Source organism: Oncorhynchus tshawytscha, linkage group LG28 (assembly GCF_018296145.1).
Source record: "Oncorhynchus tshawytscha isolate Ot180627B linkage group LG28, Otsh_v2.0, whole genome shotgun sequence".
Lineage (NCBI taxonomy): Eukaryota > Metazoa > Chordata > Actinopteri > Salmoniformes > Salmonidae > Oncorhynchus > Oncorhynchus tshawytscha.
Genome location: NC_056456.1, coordinates 4,150,189 through 4,170,375, shown reverse-complemented (window position 1 = coordinate 4,170,375; position 20,187 = coordinate 4,150,189). Strand labels below are relative to the sequence as shown.

The 20,187-nt window shown below is 44.5% G+C and overlaps 1 protein-coding gene across 1 annotated transcript in view; it reads right to left on the bottom strand.

The window, feature by feature from the left end:
* Nucleotides 1–20,187, bottom strand: part of LOC112237730 (neurocan core protein-like) — a 71,802-nt gene that overhangs the window by 23,134 nt on the left and 28,481 nt on the right. Inside the window, exons 4-13 of the mRNA XM_042308215.1 lie at nt 19,854–20,036; nt 18,602–18,776; nt 18,279–18,406; nt 17,750–18,064; nt 16,941–17,090; nt 16,743–16,826; nt 16,421–16,620; nt 16,123–16,276; nt 14,846–15,607; nt 5,516–5,632 (exon numbers count right to left, since the gene is read on the bottom strand). Of these exons, the coding sequence (XP_042164149.1) occupies nt 5,516–5,632; nt 14,846–15,607; nt 16,123–16,276; nt 16,421–16,620; nt 16,743–16,826; nt 16,941–17,090; nt 17,750–18,064; nt 18,279–18,406; nt 18,602–18,776; nt 19,854–20,036 (2,268 nt within the window). The remainder of the gene's footprint in view (nt 1–5,515; nt 5,633–14,845; nt 15,608–16,122; nt 16,277–16,420; nt 16,621–16,742; nt 16,827–16,940; nt 17,091–17,749; nt 18,065–18,278; nt 18,407–18,601; nt 18,777–19,853; nt 20,037–20,187) is intronic.

The window sequence follows — 20,187 nt, the reverse complement described above, 5'->3', positions numbered from 1 at the left end:
GACTTTGCCCAATAATGTTTGTACCTTGTTTTGTAGTGCTACCATGTTGTTGTCATGTTGTGTTGCTACCATGCTGTGTTGTCATGTGTTGCTGCCTTGTTATGTTGTCTTAGGTCTCTCTTTATGTGGTGTAGTGTCTCTCTTGTTGTGATGTGTTTTGTCCTATATTTATATTGTATTTATTTTTTAATCCCAGCCCCCATCCCAGCAGGAGGCCTTTTGCCCTTTGGTAGGCCATCATTGTAAAAAAGAATTTGTTCTTAACTGACTTGCCTCGTTAAATAAAGGTTAAATAAAATAAAAAATTTACAATAGTGTTCTTCACTGGTTGCCCTTTTCTTGTGGCAACAGATCACAAACCTTGCTGCTGTGATGGCATACTATGGTATTTCACCAAATAGATATGGACGTTTATCAAAATTGGATTTGCTTTGGAATGCGTTGTGTAATCTGAGGGAAATATGTGTCTCTAATATGGTCATACATTTGGCAGAAGGTTAGGAAGTGCAGCTAGGTTTCCACCTCATTTTGTGGGCAGTGAGCACATAGCTTGTTTTCTCTTGAGAGTCATGTCTGCCTACCGTGGCCTTTCTCAATAGCAAGGCCATGCTCACTGAGTCTGTACATTCTCAAAGCTTTCTTTAATTCTTTCTCTCACAGACCTGGGTTCAAATACATGTGTATTTCAGTAGCTGGTATTTAATACACAGCTCAAAACAAGTACTTTTATTTGAGTATTTGAATTGTATTTGTAAAAACCAAATAATCTGCCAAATTGTATTTGAAATACTCAAATACACAGACTCAAATACACTCCCATGGATTTAACCCAGGTGAATAGTATTTGAAATAACTATTTGAAAATACTGTTTCCCAATACACAAGACCCTGCTAGGTAAAGTCCCCCCTTACCTCAGCTCGCTGGTCACCATTGCATCACCCACCTGTAGCACACGCTCCAGCAGGTATATCTCTCTAGTTACCCCCAAAACCAATTCTTTCTTTGGCCATCTCTCCTTCCAGTTCTCTGCTGCCAATGACTGGAACGAACTACAAAAATCTCTGAAACTGGAAACACTTATCTCCCTCACTAGCTTTAAGCACCAACTGTCAGAGCAGCTCACAGATTACTGCACCTGTACATAGCCCATCTATAATTTAGCCCAAACAACTACCTCTTTCCCTACTGTATTTATTTTATTTATTTATTTATTTTGCTCCTTTGCACCCCATTATTTCTACTTTGCACATTCTTCCACAGCAAATCTACCATTCCAGTGTTTTACTTGCTATATTGTATTTACTTTGCCACCATGGCCTTTTTTTGCCTTTACCTCCCTTATCTCACCTCATTTGCTCACGTCGTATATAGACTTGTTTATACTATATTATTGTCTTTATGTTTGTTTTACTCCATGTGTAACTCTGTGTTGTTGTATGTGTCGAACTGCTTTGCTTTATCTTGGCCAGGTCGCAATTGTAAATGAGAACTTGTTCTCAACTTGCCTACCTGGTTAAATAAAGGTGAAATATAAATCAAATAAATAAAAAATAAAAAATGTTGAGTGGGACTAGGGGGTCTGCAGTAAACTAAGACAATAATAACTATTCCAAACAACTGTGTACAAGGCATATTGACATTTTGAGAGAGACATAAAGCGAGGCATAAAGCAATCACAGGTGTTGATTGTGAGAGCTAGCTAAGACAACAATGGGTAAGACAACAACTGCCAATCAGCTAAGACAACAAAAAGTAAAATGGCGATGAATGGGCAGAGAGGGTCGGTTAACTACACACAGGGCATGAGTTGGGGCCGACAGATAAACAAAATGGAGTACCGTGATTAATGAACAGTCCAGCAGGCATCAGCTATGTAGCCAAGTGATCATAGGGTCCAGTGAACAGCAATAGATGGAACAGGGAAGTCGTTACTACGCTAGCACGCGGGAGACACAGCGTTTAAAGTTGGCAGGTTGGGGTAAGTAGAAGCGTCATATCGACATAAAGAACTCAGTCACTACACTCTTAGAAAAAAAGGGTTCCCAAAGGGTTCTTCAGTTGTCCCCATAGGAGAACCCTTTTTGGTTCCAGGTAAAATCATTTTTGATTCCAGGTAGAACCATCTGAGGAAAGGGTTCTACTGTACATGCAACCCAAAACAGTTCTACTTGGAACCAATTGGGTTCTACTTAGAGCCAAAAAGGGTTATTCAAAGTTATTCCTATGGGGACAGCCGAAGAACCCTTTTAGGTTCTAGATAGTACACTCTTTGAAAAAAGAATATTATCAACTGAAGGTTGTTTTGCAGTACATACTTCCATGACTGTTCTAGGGGTGCATCTCAATAGTCTAAAATGGTTCTGCTCTTCGTCACTTGTCCTTCATCAGAACTTCAATTCCATAGGCATCCCTATCTTTGGAGTCAGTGTCGCTGTCTTTTGTCTCTGGTGATCACTTCACCCCAGCATGAGCTTAAACATCTATTCACCCCAGCATGAGCTTAAACATGTCTTCATCCCAGCATGAGCTTGAACATCTCTTCACCCCAGCATGAGCTTGAACATCTCTTCACCCCAGCATGAGCTTAAACATGTCTTCACCCCAGCATGAGCTTGAACATCTCTTCACCCCAGCATGAGCTTGAACATCTCTAGCATGAACATACCCCAGCAGGAGCTTGAACATCTATTCACCCCAGCATGAGCTTAAACATGTCTTCACCCCAGCATGAGCTTGAACATCTCTTCACCCCAGCATGAGCTTGAACATCTCTTCACCCCAGCATGAGCTTAAACATCTCTTCACCCCAGCAGGAGCTTAAACATCTCTTCACCCCAGCATGAGCTTAAACATGTCTTCACCCCAGCATGAGCTTGAACATCTATTCACCCCAGCATGAGCTTAAACATCTCTTCACCCCAGCATGAGCTTGAACATCTATTCACCCCAGCATGAGCTTAAACATGTCTTCACCCCAGCATGAGCTTGAACATCTCTTCACCCCAGCATGAGCTTGAACATCTCTTCACCCCAGCATGAGCTTGAACATCTCTTCACCCCAGCATGAGCTTGAACATCTCTTCACCCCAGCATGAGCTTAAACATCTCTTCACCCCAGCATGAGCTTGGTCATCTCTTCACCCCGTAACCTTTCTCTCACCTCCAAGTCAACATTTGCCAATATACTGTGCAGTATCAACCCACATGCATACACACACCTTGTCTCAAAACATACATGAATGTTTAATCCTGTCGTGCGTAATGCAGAGGAGTTAGGGCTCCTGACCACTGGTGGAAAAAGTTGCCCCATTGGTCATACTTGAGTAAAAGTAAAGATACCTTAATAGAAAATGACTCAAGTAAAAGTGAAAGTCACCCAGTAAAACACTACTTGAGTAAAAGTCTAAAAGTATTTGGTTTTAAATATACTTAAGTATCAAAAGTAAATGTACAAGTATAAATTCTTTCAAATTACTTATATTAAGCAAACCAGACCGCATCGTTTTTACATTTTGATTTATTTACTTATTTATTTCACGTTCCAACACATAGACATAATTTACAAACTAAGCTTGTGTTTAGTGAGTCTGTCAGATCAGAAGGGATGACCAGGGATGTGTGAATTGAAGACCATGTTCCTGTCCTGCTAAGTATTCAAAATGTAACTTTTGGGTGTCAGGGAAAATGGGAAGGAGGGAAAATGTATGGAGTAAAAAAGTACATCATTGTCTTTAGGAATATAGTGAAGTACAAGTAAAAGTTGTAAAAATATAAATAGTAAAGCAAAGCATAAAAACTACTTAAGTAGTAATTTAAAGTATTTTTGTTAAGTACTTTACACCACTGCTCCTGAGAGAGATAATACCACAAATACTGATGGACACGCACACACACAGCCCTGCCTTGGCATCATGCTCTAGGCCCATTCTCTGTCTCACAGCTCTAGAAGCCAGCAGTACCCAGTCAGGCAAATATACTATATATACAAAAGTATGTGGATACATCTTCAAATTAGTGGATGAGGCTATTTCAGTGTGCAAAATTGAGCACACAACGATGCAATCTCCATATACAAAAATTGGCAGTAGAATGGCCTTACTGAAGAGCTCAGTAACTTTCAACTTGAACCGTTATAGGATGCCACCTTTCCAACAAGTCAGGTTGTCAAATTTCAGTCAAATTTCTGCCCTGCTAGAGCTGCCCTGTAAGTGCTGTTATTGTGAAGTGGAAACGAGAGCACCTGCCTAAATGCATAGTGCCAACTGTAAAGTTTGGTTTAGGAGGAATAATAATCTGGGGCTGTTTTTCATGGTTCAGACTAGGTCACTTAGTACCAGTGAAGGGAAATCACAATGCTACAGCATACAATGACATTCTAGACGATTCTGTGCTTCCAACGTTGTGGCAACAGTTTGGGGAAGGCCCTTTCCTGTTTCAGCATGACAATGTCCATGTGCACAAAGCGAGGTCTATACAGAAATGGTTTGTCGAGATTGGTGTGGAAGAACTTGACTGGCCTGCACACAGCCCTGACCTCAACCCCATCGAAAAACGTTGAGATAAATTGGAACACCGACTGCGATCCAGGCCTAACCGCCCAACCTCACTAATGCTCTTGTGGCTGAATGGAAGCAAGTCCCCGCAGCAATGTTCCAACATCTAGTGGAAAGCCTTCCCAGAAGAGTGGAGGCTGTTTAATCTGGAAAGGGGGGCCCAACTCCGTATTAATGCCCATGATTTTGGAATGAGATGTTCAACGAGCAGGTGTCCACATACTTTTGTAGTGTACCTCCTCACCACAGCAGACAGGTAAATACAATGAATGTCTGGCGCTGTCTCATCTCACGGGTATTTACATTGACATTTTAGTCATTTAGCAGACGCTCTTATCCAGAGCAATTAGGGTTAAGTGGCTTGCTCAAGGGCACATCGACAGAGCCTTGTCAGCTCAGGGATTCGAACCAGCATCCTTTCAGTTACTGGCCCAATGCTCTAACCACTAGGCAACCTGCCGCCCTGTTGCTGTAAGATGGGAGATGATCCTGCAGGGTTTGTGAGTCTGGGTCAGGGCTGAGGTAGAGATGTTAGTCAACCTTATGGGAGACAGTCACTGAGATTCATAGCCAACACGTTACTACCTAAAGTAGTTAATGTCCTGACAGTATTCAGACAGTTGCTGTAAACTAAAGTCGGAAGTCACCACACACAGACTGATAAACAACAGGATTTGGTTTAGTTGGTGTTCCTGATCGAACCTTTCATTGTGTGTGTGTAACAAAGCCATCCAAGTGAGAGCCAGCAGGCACAGAGAGGAGATTGACCTTGACAACCACAACAATACTTCTGACCCCTAGCCTCTAACCTCTAACCCCCAAACCCCTGTCTAAAGGGTGATGGAGAACTTGACCTTAGACCTACCACTAATATATTTTAATACTCAGTTACGCACAAATACATACACATGCATGTATCCATATGTGTGGGTGTGTGTGTGTGTGTGTATTGTAAACTCACCGATCTCACAGTTCTCCCCCGTGAAGCCTTGTGGGCAGTAGCAGCTGTAGCCCTTGCCCTGAGGCACACACTGCCCTCCATGCAGACATGGGTTGGTCACACAGGGCTCCCCCACACCTGAGAGAGAGGAAGGGGGGGGGATTAGATGATGGAGAATTAAGAGATTTTTTGTTCATTTTTAGATGCATGCAATACTTGTGATTCTCGGACAGACCTCAGTCCTCAGAGAGGACACACAGTCCTCAGAGAGGACACAGTCCTCAGTCCACACTTTGGTGTACTGTCACGATTTAAAAACAGCTTCTTGACTCTATGGGGGGACAACGCATTTTGGTGAAAACGACTTGACTCGATATGAAAGAGTAGCCGTCATCCGAGTCCCCTTGGAGATAGTAAAGCCAATAGTAAAGCACAGGAGAAGTTAGCATCTCCTTGGAGATAGTAAAGCACAAGAGAAGTCAACATCCCCTTGGAGATAGTAAAGCACAAGAGAAGTCAACATCTCCTTGGAGATAGTAAAGCACAGGAGAAGTCAGCATCTCCTTGGAGATAGTAAAGCACAGGAGAAGTTAACATCTCCTTGGAGATAGTAAAGCACAGGAGAAGTTAACATCTCCTTGGAGATAGTAAAGCACAGGAGAAGTTAGCATCTCCTTGGAGATAGTAAAGCACAGGAGAAGTTAGCATCCCCTTGGAGATAGTAAAGCACAGGAGAAGTTAGCATCTCCTTGGAGATAGTAAAGCACAGGAGAAGTTAGCATCTCCTTGGAGATAGTAAAGCACAGGAGAAGTCAGCATCTCCTTGGAGATAGTAAAGCACAGGAGAAGTCAGCATCCCCTTGGAGATAGTAAAGCACAGGAGAAGTCAGCATCTCCTTGGAGATAGTAAAGCACAGGAGAAGTTAGCATCCCCTTGGAGATAGTAAAGCACAGGAGAAGTTAGCATCACCTTGGAGATAGTAAAGCACAGGAGAAGTTAGCATCTCCTTGGAGATAGTAAAGCACAGGAGAAGTCAGCATCCCCTTGGAGATAGTAAAGCACAGGAGAAGTCAGCATCCCCTTGGAGATAGTAAAGCACAGGAGAAGTCAGCATCCCCTTGGAGATAGTAAAGCACAGGAGAAGTCAGCATCTCCTTGGAGATAGTAAAGCACAGGAGAAGTCAGCATCCCCTTGGAGATAGTAAAGCACAGGAGAAGTCAGCATCTCCTTGGAGATAGTAAAGCACAGGAGAAGTTAGCATCTCCTTGGAGATAGTAAAGCACAGGAGAAGTTAGCATCCCCTTGGAGATAGTAAAGCACAGGAGAAGTTAGCATCTCCTTGGAGATAGTAAAGCACAGGAGAAGTTAGCATCCCCTTGGAGATAGTAAAGCACAGGAGAAGTTAGCATCCCCTTGGAGATAGTAAAGCACAGGAGAAGTTAGCATCTCCTTGGAGATAGTAAAGCACAGGAGAAGTTAGCATCCCCTTGGTGATAGTAAAGCACAGGAGAAGTTAGCATCCCCTGGAAATCTTCCTGAATGAGAGGGAGGGCAGCACAGGAGAAGTTAGGATCTCCTGGATATCTTCCTGAAAGAGAGGGAGGGCAGTGCAGGAGAAGTTAGCATCTCCTGGATAATCTTCCTGAAAGAGAGGGAGGGCAGTGCAGGAGAAGTTAGCATCTCCTGGATATCTTCCTGAAAGAGAGGGAGGGCAGTGCAGGAGAAGTTAGCATCTCCTGGATATCTTCCTGAAAGAGAGGGAGGGCAGTGCAGGAGAAGTTAGCATCTCCTGGATATCTTCCTGAAAGAGAGGGAGGGCAGTGCAGGAGAAGTTAGCATCTCCTGGATATCTTCCTGAAAGAGAGGGAGGGCAGTGCAGGAGAAGTTAGCATCTCCTGGATATCTTCCTGAAAGAGAGGGAGGGCAGTGCAGCTGAAATGACCAGCTTTTATTCTAATTTCAGCGATAAGCAAGACACCTGGTTTAGCTGTCTAAGCACAACCAGACGAGGTGCAGCAATTCCCTAAGGCAGTATGGTTGCGGTCAAACAGTGTGCATTTAGATCTATGTTTTTGCCCTGCTGTTGTCAGATATAAGGTATTGAGATATCCTTAGACTGGAGGGCAGTACTCTTTTTTTACACTGACCATCCTCAAGAGTACATAAATGCATCTAGCAGCAACTAAACGTTGCCAAGAACACATACACTTCTGATCCACCCCTTTCTCTCCTTCTCGTATAGATTTGTTTCTCTTTCTCTAATCTGTACAGTATATAGGCTCATAGCCTTCACAGTACACACACACACACACACACACACACACACACTCTCTACGCAAAATTACTGAGCCATGCAGTTCATGCAGCTCTCTCCCTCGCTCTCTTCCAAATCCATTGACCTCAACTCCATTGAACAGGCAGGGAAGTGGAACGTAACCACAGTGCTCTGCCGAGTCTGCTGCTACTGGGTTAAAACACCACTGGCACCAGGAAGGACAGTCAACCAACCACACCGCAGAAGCACATTCACACAGTGCATTGTGGATAGAGTAGTGATGGGAGTTGAGGGTGGTAGTGAACAGTCATGATCTGTATACACAACCATTCTGGAGTAATGGTGGTAGTGTGGGCATCATCATAACTTTAACTAATGCTTCTACATAAAGATATATTTTCCTGTTTCTTCTGAAAGACACTATGTCTAGACCCAAACTTCAACCACCTTTCTCCTTGTCTCTGTTGTCATGGTTACCATATGGAAAGTGATCCTTGGCAAAGAAAGAACTTCAGATGTGGTATGAAGAATAGAGAAAGGAACAGACCACCTACTGATCTCTCAGGCCCCCCTATAATTCAGCCAATCATTGTTCACAGGATAATTAATCATTTCCATATCAACGGTCGCCATGACGCCTGGTTGTCCCATAAGTGGCTCGTTAAGGAACCTTGAGGTCTTTGAAGGTGCCGACTCACCCGCTAAGAATGTTCTGTTCCCGCCCTCTGACACCTAGGAGTGTGTGGATCTATGCGTGTATGTGTGTGTGTGTGTGTTCTTCCTTACATTGTGTGTGTGTGAGTGCGTGTGTGTGTGTAATCAAAGTGATTTGAATTTGCATTATATTTATGCTAATTTCCATCTTGTCTCATTATGTCTGAGGCTAAATAGCTCATCACTTAAACTGCTGATATGAATTATGATACAACACAATCATGATATATTGGAACGAACGGTAGAGATTGTAGACAGCACAATCTTGTGTGTGTGTGTGTGTGTATGCGCACATGCAACGTGCACATGCGTGTGTGTGTGTATAAGAGACAGAGTGTGTCTACGTGATTGTGTGTACCATGCGTGTGTGTGTTTACCCATCACACAGAGGATAAAAATGAATACCTAGGCTAGAGCTGGGACAATACACCGAAAATGATTGACACCGACTACACCGACCACTTATCGTGGGCATTTTTCTGAAATCGTTCATTATGATAAGTAGCCTTCACTAGAGAAATGTGAAGTTTGAATGAAAATAAGTTTGCTCATATAGGTGATTGTTAAATGGGACAATTGATAGCTACAGCATCCTTGTCCATATCGCCCAGCTTTGACCCAGGCTATGATTAGCCTGTAGCCTGATTCCATCTTCTACATAGCACACGTCTCTTAAAGACATCCTCACAATAATCATCATGCTGGCTATTCGTTTAGGCCAACAATACTAGACAGATGAACGCAACATCTAACAGGAGTAAAAGCACAGGAACTGAGCAAATCCTTGATATGTTCTATGAACATAGTCATCACTTCTGTCCAGCTGTCGTTCTACCTCTGGTTGGGCTAAAAGTAGAAGACACATTTCAGTTGAATCCATTCAGTTGTACCACAAACTAGGTATCCTCTTGTCCCTTTCCCAGTGCTACTGTACGCTTTGGATTAATAGATGTATTTTTGACCCACTGTGTTTATCCTTCTCAGGTCAATTTCTTGCTGAGGTCAGGTGCTAAGGCTAGCGATGTGTTGCTGCTACCGTGCCACTAGTATATTGTTCTAACAGTCAAGGTCAGGACTAGCCATCACAAACATCACTGTTTGGAGCCTTTATAATAGCCAGAGGACCAATAAAATACTTTAGTGTGTGTGTGTGTGTGTAACACAGATTAGCCTACAGTGGCTGGTTGTTCATTAAAGTGAGTGGAGCAGAGAAATCAACAGGGCAGAGAATGAGCTGACAGGCTATGCCTTCACCTTGCGCCTGACACCAAGACATATGCACCAAAACAGCACACCAATAGACAAACAGACCAAACGACTCAGAGAAGCTGCTTGTTTTGGCCTACAGCTCTTGATGCAACTCTTGCTCATTCCTTGCCACAGTGAGAGAAGGGAGAGGGATAGAGAAATGGAGAGCGAAGGAAAGAGAGTGGTAAGAGCGTGAGAGAGAGTGGGTGAGAAAGAGAGATGAAAGGTTGAGTGAGCGAGAGGGGAATAGATTGAGAGAGAGAGGAGGAGAGAAAGAGAGATGAAAGGTTGAGTGAGCGAGAGGGGAATAGATTGAGAGAGAGAGAAGGAGAGAAAGAGAGATGAAAGGTTGAGTGAGCGAGAGGGGAATAGATTGAGAGAGAGTGGGTGAGAAAGAGAGGTGAAAGGTTGAGTGAGCGAGAGGGGAATAGATTGAGAGAAAGTGGGTGAGAAAGAGAGGTGAAAGGTTGAGAGCGAGAGGGGAATAGATTGAGAGAGTGGGTGAGAAAGAGGTGAAAGGTTGAAAGGTTGAGTGAAAGGTTGAGAGTTAGGGGAATAGATTGAGAGAGAGTGGGTGAGAAAGAGAGGTGAAAGGTTGAGTGAGCGAGAGGGGAATAGATTGAGAGAGAGTGGGTGAGAAAGAGAGGTGAAAGGTTGAGTGAGCGAGAGGGGAATAGATTGAGAGAGAGAGAAGGAGAGAAAGAGAGAGCTAGAAAGAAGTGAAAGGTTGAGTGAGTGAGAGGGGAATAGGTTGAGATAGAGAAGGAGAGAATGTGAGAAAGAGGTAAAGGAGGATGTGATAGAGTTTGGGATAGAGAGAGAGGGGCCCTTGAGGCTTGTATATAAAACATGAGCAGCCTCTCCTGCAGCCCCTTATTGATTACACAGCCTGATGAGGTCCACTCTGATCCAGTCAGCAAAAACAAACATTAGCCACCTCTCTACTCAGACAGAACACACAGAGAGAGAGACCCAGTATCCCATGAGCTCCTCAATAGATTTTTTCTGTTTTTTTTTCTGTTTTTCTGGGCTGCTAATGTACTGTATGGGATGGAAATAAGGGGTTAATACAGGGTCAGTCAAGTGACCCAATGCTTTCTTTACCTCCAGAGGCTATCAACTCAATGAACAACACCACATAACATTCTCTGAAGTCCCTGTCAATACTATTCACTGTTATAACCCAAAGTCTTTGGTTACACATTTACTCATCACATCTCAGGTTCTGAGGAACACACACCATATGAACACTACACTACACTACACTACACTACACTACACTACACTACACTACACTACACTACACTACACTACACTACACTACACTACACTACACTACACTACACTACACTACACTACACTACACTACACTACACTACACTACACTACACTACACTACACTACACTACACTACACTACACTACACTACACTACACTACCAATGATGTTCATAAACCCTAGAATGCTAATGCTATGTAATGGCCAGTGAGAGGTTTCGCAGCCACCGGACAGCCATATTGGCACTCCCCAGAGGCGCATTCCTCTATTTTTAATTTATCAGTTATTTTACCAGGTAAGTTGACTGAGAACACATTCTCATTTGCAGCAACGACCCGGGGAATAGTTACAGGGGAGAGGGATGAATGAGCCAATTGTAAACTGGGATTATTAGGTGACCGTGATGGTTTGAGGGTCAGATTGGGAATTTAGCCAGGACACCGGGGTTAACACCCCTACTCTTACGATAAGTGCCATGGGATCTTTAATGACCTCAGAGAGTCAGGACACCCGTTTAACGTCCCATCCGAGAGACGGCACCCTACACAGGGCAGTGTCGCCAATCACTGCCCTGGGGCATTGGGATATTTTTTTAGACCAGTGGAAAGAGTGCCTCCTACTGGCCCTCCAACACCATTTCCAGCAGCATCTGGTCTCCCATCTAAGGACTGACCAGGACCAACCCTGCTTAGCTTCAGAAGCAAGCCAGCAGTGGTATGCAGGGTGGTATGCTGCTGGCTATAGGAATCAATGGAATTATACAGTATTTAAATGTAATGTTTCAAGGACAAACTTACATGTATTTAAATACTTGTGTTGTTGTAGTGGGGACAGTAACATTAGGAATCTCAGATTTTTTTGGTTACTACATGATTCCATGTGTTATTTCATAGTTTTGATGTCTTCACTATTATTCTACAATGTAGAAAATGGTAAAAATAAAGAAAAACCCTTGAATGAGGAGGTGTGTCCAAAACTTTTGACTGGTACTGTGTAAATCCTTGATATCTAGCACTGTTGACAACATGAACCGATGCAAAGAGAGCAAAAATAAATCACCACAGAAATGTGTAGTGCAGGAATGCCTAAGGGAGAGGTTATATCCAGCTACAAGCCTCATTCATTATCAGGTGAGAAATAGCTCTGGAGAGAGAGACACTAAAGCAGGTGCTAGATTTACAAAACACAAACCGGCCTGGGAACTTAATCAGGGCTGTATCTATGGAGGCATGACTACCTTCCTAGTCCCTAGTTGGACTACATACAGCATGGGTCTGGTACGAGGTGTATTGTAGGTCGAAACGCAACACGGTATTATCTCTGAATTGAAAAACAGATTGAATAACATCAGTGAAGAAACAACCGTGAGGATTGTACAGAGATCACATTGACTGAGGTCATGATGGACAGACATGGGAAAATGTTGGTGTTTTGACCAGCTTTGCGTGTAATTTTGTTGAGAAAAAATAAAATATAATAATAGTAATAATTATATGAATATTAATCATGATAATATGCCATTTAGCAGACGCCTTTATCCAAAGCGACTTACTGCTGTGCATGCATATGTCATGACGTAGCCCTTTGGGGGTGTATATCTGAGTGGATTGATTCACTGATGTGGTCATCCTGTCTGGGTTGGCGCCCCCCCTTGGGTTGTGCCATGGCGGAGATCTTTGTGGGCTATACTCAGACTTGTCTCAGGATGGTAAGTTGGTGGTTGAAGATATCCCTCTAGTGGTGTGGGGGCTGTGCTTTGGCAAAGTGGGTGGGGTTATATCCTTCCTGTTTGGCCCTGTCTGGGGGTGTCCTCGGATGGGGCCACAGTGTCTCCTGACCCCTCCTGTCTCAGCCTCCAGTATTTATGCTGCAGTACTTAATGTGTCGGGGGCTAGGGTCAGTTTGTTATATCTGGAGTACCTCTCCTGTCCTATTCGTTGTCCTGTGTGAATCTAAGTGTGCGTTCTCTAATCCTCTCTTTCTCTCTCTCTCTCTCTCTCTCTCTCTCTCTCTCTCTCTCTCTCTCTCTCTCTCTCTCGGAGGACCTGAGCCCTAGGACCATGCCCCAGGACTACCTGACATGATGACTCCTTGCTGTCCCCAGTCCACCTGGCCGTGCTGCTGCTCCAGTTTCAACTGTTCTGCCTTATTATTATACGACCATGCTGGTCATTTATGAACATTTGAACATCTTGACCATGTTCAGTTATAATCTCCACCCGGCACAGCCATAAGAGGACTGGCCACCCCACATAGCCTGGTTCCTCTCTAGGTTTCTTCCTAGGTTTTGGCCTTTCTAGGGAGTTTTTCCTAGCCACCGTGCTTCTACACCTGCATTGCTTGCTGTTTGGGGTTTTAGGCTGGGTTTCTGTACAGCACTTTGAGATATCAGCTGATGTACGAAGGGCTATATAAATACATTTGATTTGATATCGTGGCTTCCCCCCTCTCTCACTCTCCCCACCGCAAGTTTTATGACTTTACGATAAATACCTGGTAGAAACTGCCATGCAGTATTGAGGGAGAGAGTACCAGAACAAAGAGCTTCTCTTAGTTTAAAACTCCTAATCCCCAAAATGGGAGAACTAAACAATATTTCTACTTTTGAGAATGTGGGAATGGTCCGTGGACACTTAAGGGACAGTCATGTCAAGTGTGTTTCATTTTGTGATCTCATGAAGGACAGGAAACACACATAACTGTATCTTTTAAAGTGTACATTTCCCAGCTGTCAGGTTTACATTTAAATATTGTGAAACGTATGTGATTAAACATGAAACTATTTGTGAAAAGATGTAATGTCATGTTAACCTTCTAAATCAGAGTATGGATTTTCATATAAAGCTGAACTAGTCAGTGGCCACACCCCGTGAGCCCAGACATCACATTAGGTGTCATAGAACCACCCCTTCTTCCACAAGTATAAAACACCATGTTACAAAATATACATTAAGTCAGAGAACGCCGGGACGGAGTTCCCACATTGGAATGGCTACAATTCTATAGACCATCAGACCATACAGCTGTAGTTTTGGCTACACGGCTGGAAATGGTTCAACTCTGAGACTATCGATCACTACAGGAGCAAATTCTAGACGCATAATTACTAGTCTGCAGCTAGAAATTACGTAAGTCTAGAACGAGAATACCGACAACTGCCGAAGCATATTCTTTGAGAACATTCCCGAATGGTACTCTGAAGTATCCATTATAACCACCGACAACCATGAAAGATATTGTGACTTCTGGGAAAGTTAACCAGAGACTCTGATGAACTCTACAGGATGATTGAGGATTTCAACAGAGAAGACAACAAAGACATACGAGCAGAAATATATACATTGCAATTATTCTCGAATGAGCGGCCGTTCATGTACAAAGGATTAGCATTTCAATGATTATAATTATCCGCTGTGTGTAGTGAATCCATTTGGTCTTTCCCGCTCTTTCTCAGTCCCCACCCCTTTCCATTGTCTACCAAGGCATCATATCAGCTTAGGCCACTAGGGACTTTTCTATCATTGTTAATTTCTATCACAATTAATAATTAATTCATCGAAGACTAATGGATCAGATATGAAAATATCTGTAGAGTTATATTCAGAAAACAGTTTCTGTGGTGCCCCGACTTCCTAGTGAAATGAATGTTTACAGGATTTGTTTAATCACGTAATATTTCAACCTAGGAGCACTGATTTGATATAAATAAGTCTTCACGTTTAATGATAGTCCAGACACGACACATTCGTTTGTTGTATGGGTGGCCCCAACAAGAATCAAACCCACAACCCTTGGTGTTGTAAGCACCATGGTCTACAGCCAGACAGAACTTACCAGCTGAGCCCAGAGTTCTGTTGCTCCGGTTGAATCCTGCACTCCTGCCACCCTCCTCTCCCAGGTTGCTAGGCAAACCAGAGCCCAGTGCGTGAGACCAGGCTGTATCTTCTTCCACTGGGGGTCCGGAGGGCAGCGCCAAGGGTCCACTTTCTGGACCCTCACCTCCCTGCTCTGCAGATCTGTCCACTGAGACCCAGGAGAGGGACCATGAGGCCTCCTTGGAGCTTCCCTGGATGACTGAGGCTGAGGGTGGAGGGGTTAGAGCTCCAGTACCTGGTCTGGATGGAGGGGAAGAGTCTCTGCTGTCTGACCCAGCAGGGGAGCTGCTGACTGGTGGTTGAGTTGTGCTGCGACTGGCTCCTGACTGCTCCTTCCTTGTGGTTCTCTCGTTGGATGCGAACTGGATCTTCCCTCTCGCCTCTTCGGAGGCCCCCTCAGCACTCCCCTCCTCTTTCCCCATCACTCTCTCTCCCCCAACACTGGCCAGGCCATCTGCTCTAGTGGGAATATAATCCGGCTGGGGCGAGATCTCAACTTTTGATGGGGCCACACGTACCAACGTCCCCCCTTTGGGCTGAGTGGTGTCTGGGACAGCCTCCCGTCCTCCAGGGGTGGAGGAGGAGGCAGAGAACTGTCTCTCTGAGGCTGGGGTAGAGGTGAGCCGGGCTTGGGAGGACGAGGGCTCACCAGTGGGTGGTATATCATCTAGTTCCCCCAGCCCTAAGCTATCCCACCACCCATGACCCCATGAGAGTAAACCTGCAGGGGGAAGAAAGAGAAGAAGTTAGAGGAGGCAGTGGGAGAGATAGGATAGAGAAGGAAGGAGAAGAGGGAAGGGGCAGGAGCTGTAAGAAGAACGAGAGAGCGAGAGATCCTGCCAGAGCATAGCGGAGAGCATATCGTGTATACACTGTGCTCCCTGAGATACAAAACCAATACCTCTAAGCCTTTGTCTTCTATTGTGCCTCTATTTCTGTTATGTTTTATAGTTTTACCATCCCAGAAAACCCTTCATTAGAAGAAAAGGCTTAAATAATGCAGACAACAATGCCTAAGGTTCCTTTCTCTGTTAAACATGTATGCCTTTGAGTTGAATGGGGCCAGAGAACATATCTGTATTAATAGACTACTGAAAAGGGCAGTAAAACAGTTTCTGACCCAGACTAACATGCAAGCACACACTCACAAACACAGTGTCTCTTTCTCTCTTTTCTTTCTCTCTACTTGTTTGTCTCAGTATCACAACCAAAATAAAGCAAAAAGTCCACACTAACCTGGAGCAGGAGAGCCAGGAGAACCGGTGGGCTCAGTCCCCCCCGTAGTTCCCCTTCTCTCCACCTCTGGACTGCCTCTTCCTGGGGTACCTTCTGTCACCCCTGCCAGGTAGTTCCACGGCTTCCACATGGACTTCACTATCTTGGCCATCACCTTTAGACAGAGACCACCATACAGCCAATACAATTAATTTACTGTAATACAATTAACAATACTAGAGCCACAAAGTGCCTGTATGCCAAAGTACCCTGATGATACAGTACTTGTAATAAATCAATATTGTAAAAATGTAGCAACCTTTCTGTCAGTGGGGGCTGATAACTCCTCTTTCTGTGTGGTAGAACTTGGACCGTGGATGGGGGTGGCTGGAGGTCTGAGGAAAACTCCAGAGTTAGGGTCCATGTCTCCCAGGTCTCCCCAGGCTAGAGAGCTCTCTCCTGGGCTCAGCTGCAGGGTGACATACCCCTCAGAGGACTCTGAGGACCAGGGGTCTGAAGCTGAGAAGATCAACACATTGAATTACAGTAACAATAATCATCCAAAACCAGGTGCTTTGGTCAAAAGGAATGCTCTATATGTGCAATAGAATATCCTTTTAGATGTGGTTCAGGTTTCTTACAAGAGCCGGCCTCTTCCTCCAGATCAACCAATCCTGACCAGGTCGAAGGTGTGAGGTCACCAGAAGGTGAAAGGTTACGGCTCCCTGTGAAGATGGGAGAGAAGGGAGGATTATTCACAGAATAACAAAAACCTTCTTGCCATTCAACCATGTTGAAAACCCATTACTCTACATCTATCCATTCATCTCCACACCCACCTGTGGTCGGGGGGCTGCTGCTGGTCTCAGTAGCCAGGGAAAGGCTGTCTGTTCCTGGAGTGCCTGTGTCGCTGGGGCCGGTCAGGTAGCTCCAGGGCTTCCACAGAGACGCGTAGATCTTAGAGATGGGGCCTGGCTTCTTTACGTTCCCTGATGAAACCATGAGGAATTGAAGAGCATACATGTGCAGGAGACGTCACAACCCAATGAATGAACAATGACTGACGGTTCATGGTCAGTATGTGCAATACATTCCTGTCTAATGAATCATCTCTCTCCTCTCTCTTACGCTCTCTTCCACTTCCTACAAGTCTATCCAGCACTTCCACTGTATAAAGAGGATTCTAATATCCCATAACTCTTTGCATAATTTAGGAATAATTCTTAACAAAAGGGACCAGCTATGCTATAGTAGTTTGCAACAGCGGTGGTCTCATGAATCAAATTATTTTCAAAAGCTTCCTCATGGAATTATTAGGTTGTCTTAACCAGTGTTGCTATGGTTACGTCCTTGGCAAAGCATGTCACGGTGGGCAACAGCATCGTCATGCTTACTTCACAAACCATCCATTTCAATGACATGGCGATTCAGTAGAGATGGTTAAGTCATACTGTAGCTACACCTCTAAGAATAATTGAATCAGTGAATGGAGGAAAGGCCTTGGACGTTTTATCATCGTGATGTTACATTATGAACTTTGTGTTTATCAGTGACTCGTGTAAGAGAAGTTTCCATTTTACCCTAACACTGACAATGTAACCTATGAACTCTGAACTCTTGGACTCCAGATCTGGACTTCAATTCTCACCTCTGTAGCAATAGGCATCATAGAGCGGTGTGGCGTCCGTAGCATTGGCAGATCCGCTGCTGGTTGTGGTTTCACTGGTGTTGAGAACGACGGTCCAGACCCCTGGCTGGTCCCCTCCACAGCCCTGCCTGGGCTGGGTGATAGGGTAGCGGACACTGCCGTCAGAGAGCCAGCCTGGAGCACAGCTGTCTAGCCCAGCCTTCCAGGCCAGGTAGAGCTGCCCCACTGTGGCCAACTGTCCCCCCAGGGAGATGCAGCGTTCTGAGGCAGAGGATAGGGTCAGACGCCCTGGGACCCATGAGTGGAATACCTCACCTGGATAGAGAGAGGTGGGTGGGGGTGGGGGAATCGAGAGAGAGGAGGTTCTGACTCAGATATCTTTATTGTCCTTTCACAAGCCTACAAATTCACAAGGCAATTTTATTAAAGTGAGTCAGGAGTGGAAGTGAGATGTTTCTGTGTGTGTCTGCCTGTGTGTGTGTGTGCGTGCGTACAGCCATGCGTGTGTGTGTGTGTGTGTGTGTCTCACCGTCCAGTTCCTCGGCGAAACAGTAGACATCAAACAGCTCATTAGGGTCTCTCTTCCCATAATTCCTCACACCAGCCGAGTACTCCTGTTGTCCATAGCAACCACGCTCTGGTGACTGGATAGGATAGCTGTGGAGATAATATTAATAGGATCAGAGTCAGAAAACTAGGCTCTGTGTTCGCACCAGATGTTCAAAATATCAAACTACGGCTGTCCTCCAAACAGTATGCGGTCTTCGTTGTATTGTGAGCGAGTGTTTGGATGTGACAGGAGTGACTGGGTCAGCTCTGTGTGTGTGTGTGTGTGTGTGTGTGCGCGCCCACCGGACAGTCTGGTCAGAGAGCCATCCGGCAGCACAGTTTGCATAGCCATTGTAGAAAACTGCCCACAGCTGGGCCGGCGTGGCGATGAGGGCAGAGTTCTCCTGACAGACCCACTGGGCGTCATCGAATGAGAGGGCGTAACGGTCACTAGGAGACCGGTAATGGAACACAACACCTGAGAGGAGAGAGACAGAGGTGAGGTGACTGACAGACACATTCTCTTTCTTCTCTCTCTCTCTCTCTCTCCCCCCCTCGCTTGTATTTTTCTCTTTCTTGATCAACACCTCAAGGACACACACATACAGCACACGTATTCACAACAAAAAACAAGCACTCAATTTGAGCAGCATACGACACAGCCACACACAGTTCTGGGTTGTGATGCCAAGTGTGTGTTTGTCTCAGACAAACAGATGGGAGCTTGTACAACCAATTAGATCATTAGGATGTTCATTTACTGGCGAAGGTCACCCAATGAAATGTTACTCTCCATGTGGCATTGTAAGACACTAAATGATTATGCTAATATTCACATCGGAATGTGGAAAGATGTTTTTTCTCCCTTTTGTTCCCTCCTCTGCATCTGCAGCAGTATATCGGATGTCCGTTGCCCAACTTGGACAGATTATACAGGTGCACTGGTCGGCAACCAAATAGGTTCACCGTTCCCATTCGAAACAGATGTGCTCTTTTAGCTGCACTTCATGGAAGAGCAGTCACAGGGTACTTGTCATTGGTATTCAATCCATGTGCTTAATATTAATGACAGTGTTACGGACTATTAGTCTGTTAATATGAACCCGTAATGACAACACAAACAGAAGCACAGAAAAGTAAGCCTGGAGAAAGTAATTGTGATATTGATATGATGAATCAATGTAATTATTGTTGAATGAGATAAAGGAGGCTTTGTCCCAACACTCAATGGGAAGGACCAATGGTCATTAAGTAAAAGGTCACATTTTCACTCTGAGGTTTCTAAGATGCTATTAATGATCATTTGGAAGGGACAAAGAGCTTGGTTATCCACCGTATGGATTTGTCGAGCTTTCAGAAATACAATAAGTAGGCTTTTTCACTATTGATGAACTCTACAACTGTAAAAATGAGAAGTGATTCACAAAACACACTAATTCAAGAATTCAAAGAAGGTACTTCTTGTAATTGTTGCAAACAAAGATATACTGTATTAAATCGGAGAGAAAACTTCAATTACAACGACATACAGTCAGTTACAGTATAAACTCCTCACCCATGACCACAAGGGGCAATACGTCTCGCTCGTAGTTGTCGCCCACGACAACCTGGCAGTGGTAGGTGCCTGTGTCGTTGCTACGGAGGCCTGAGATCTCCATGGTAGCATTTAGGTTGTTGGCAGCGTATCCAAGCAACCTGACCCGCCCAGCGAAAGCCTTATTCACCTTCACCACGTCACCTTTGGCAAAGAGTTACAAAATATGTTTGTTTTTCTACGGAAGTGTATACTCTACATAATTTGGTCATAATGAATGACTTGTTGTAATACAACAAATCCAAATGTGGCGTGTGTAAGTGTTGATTGAAATGAATATCCTACTGGTTGAAAC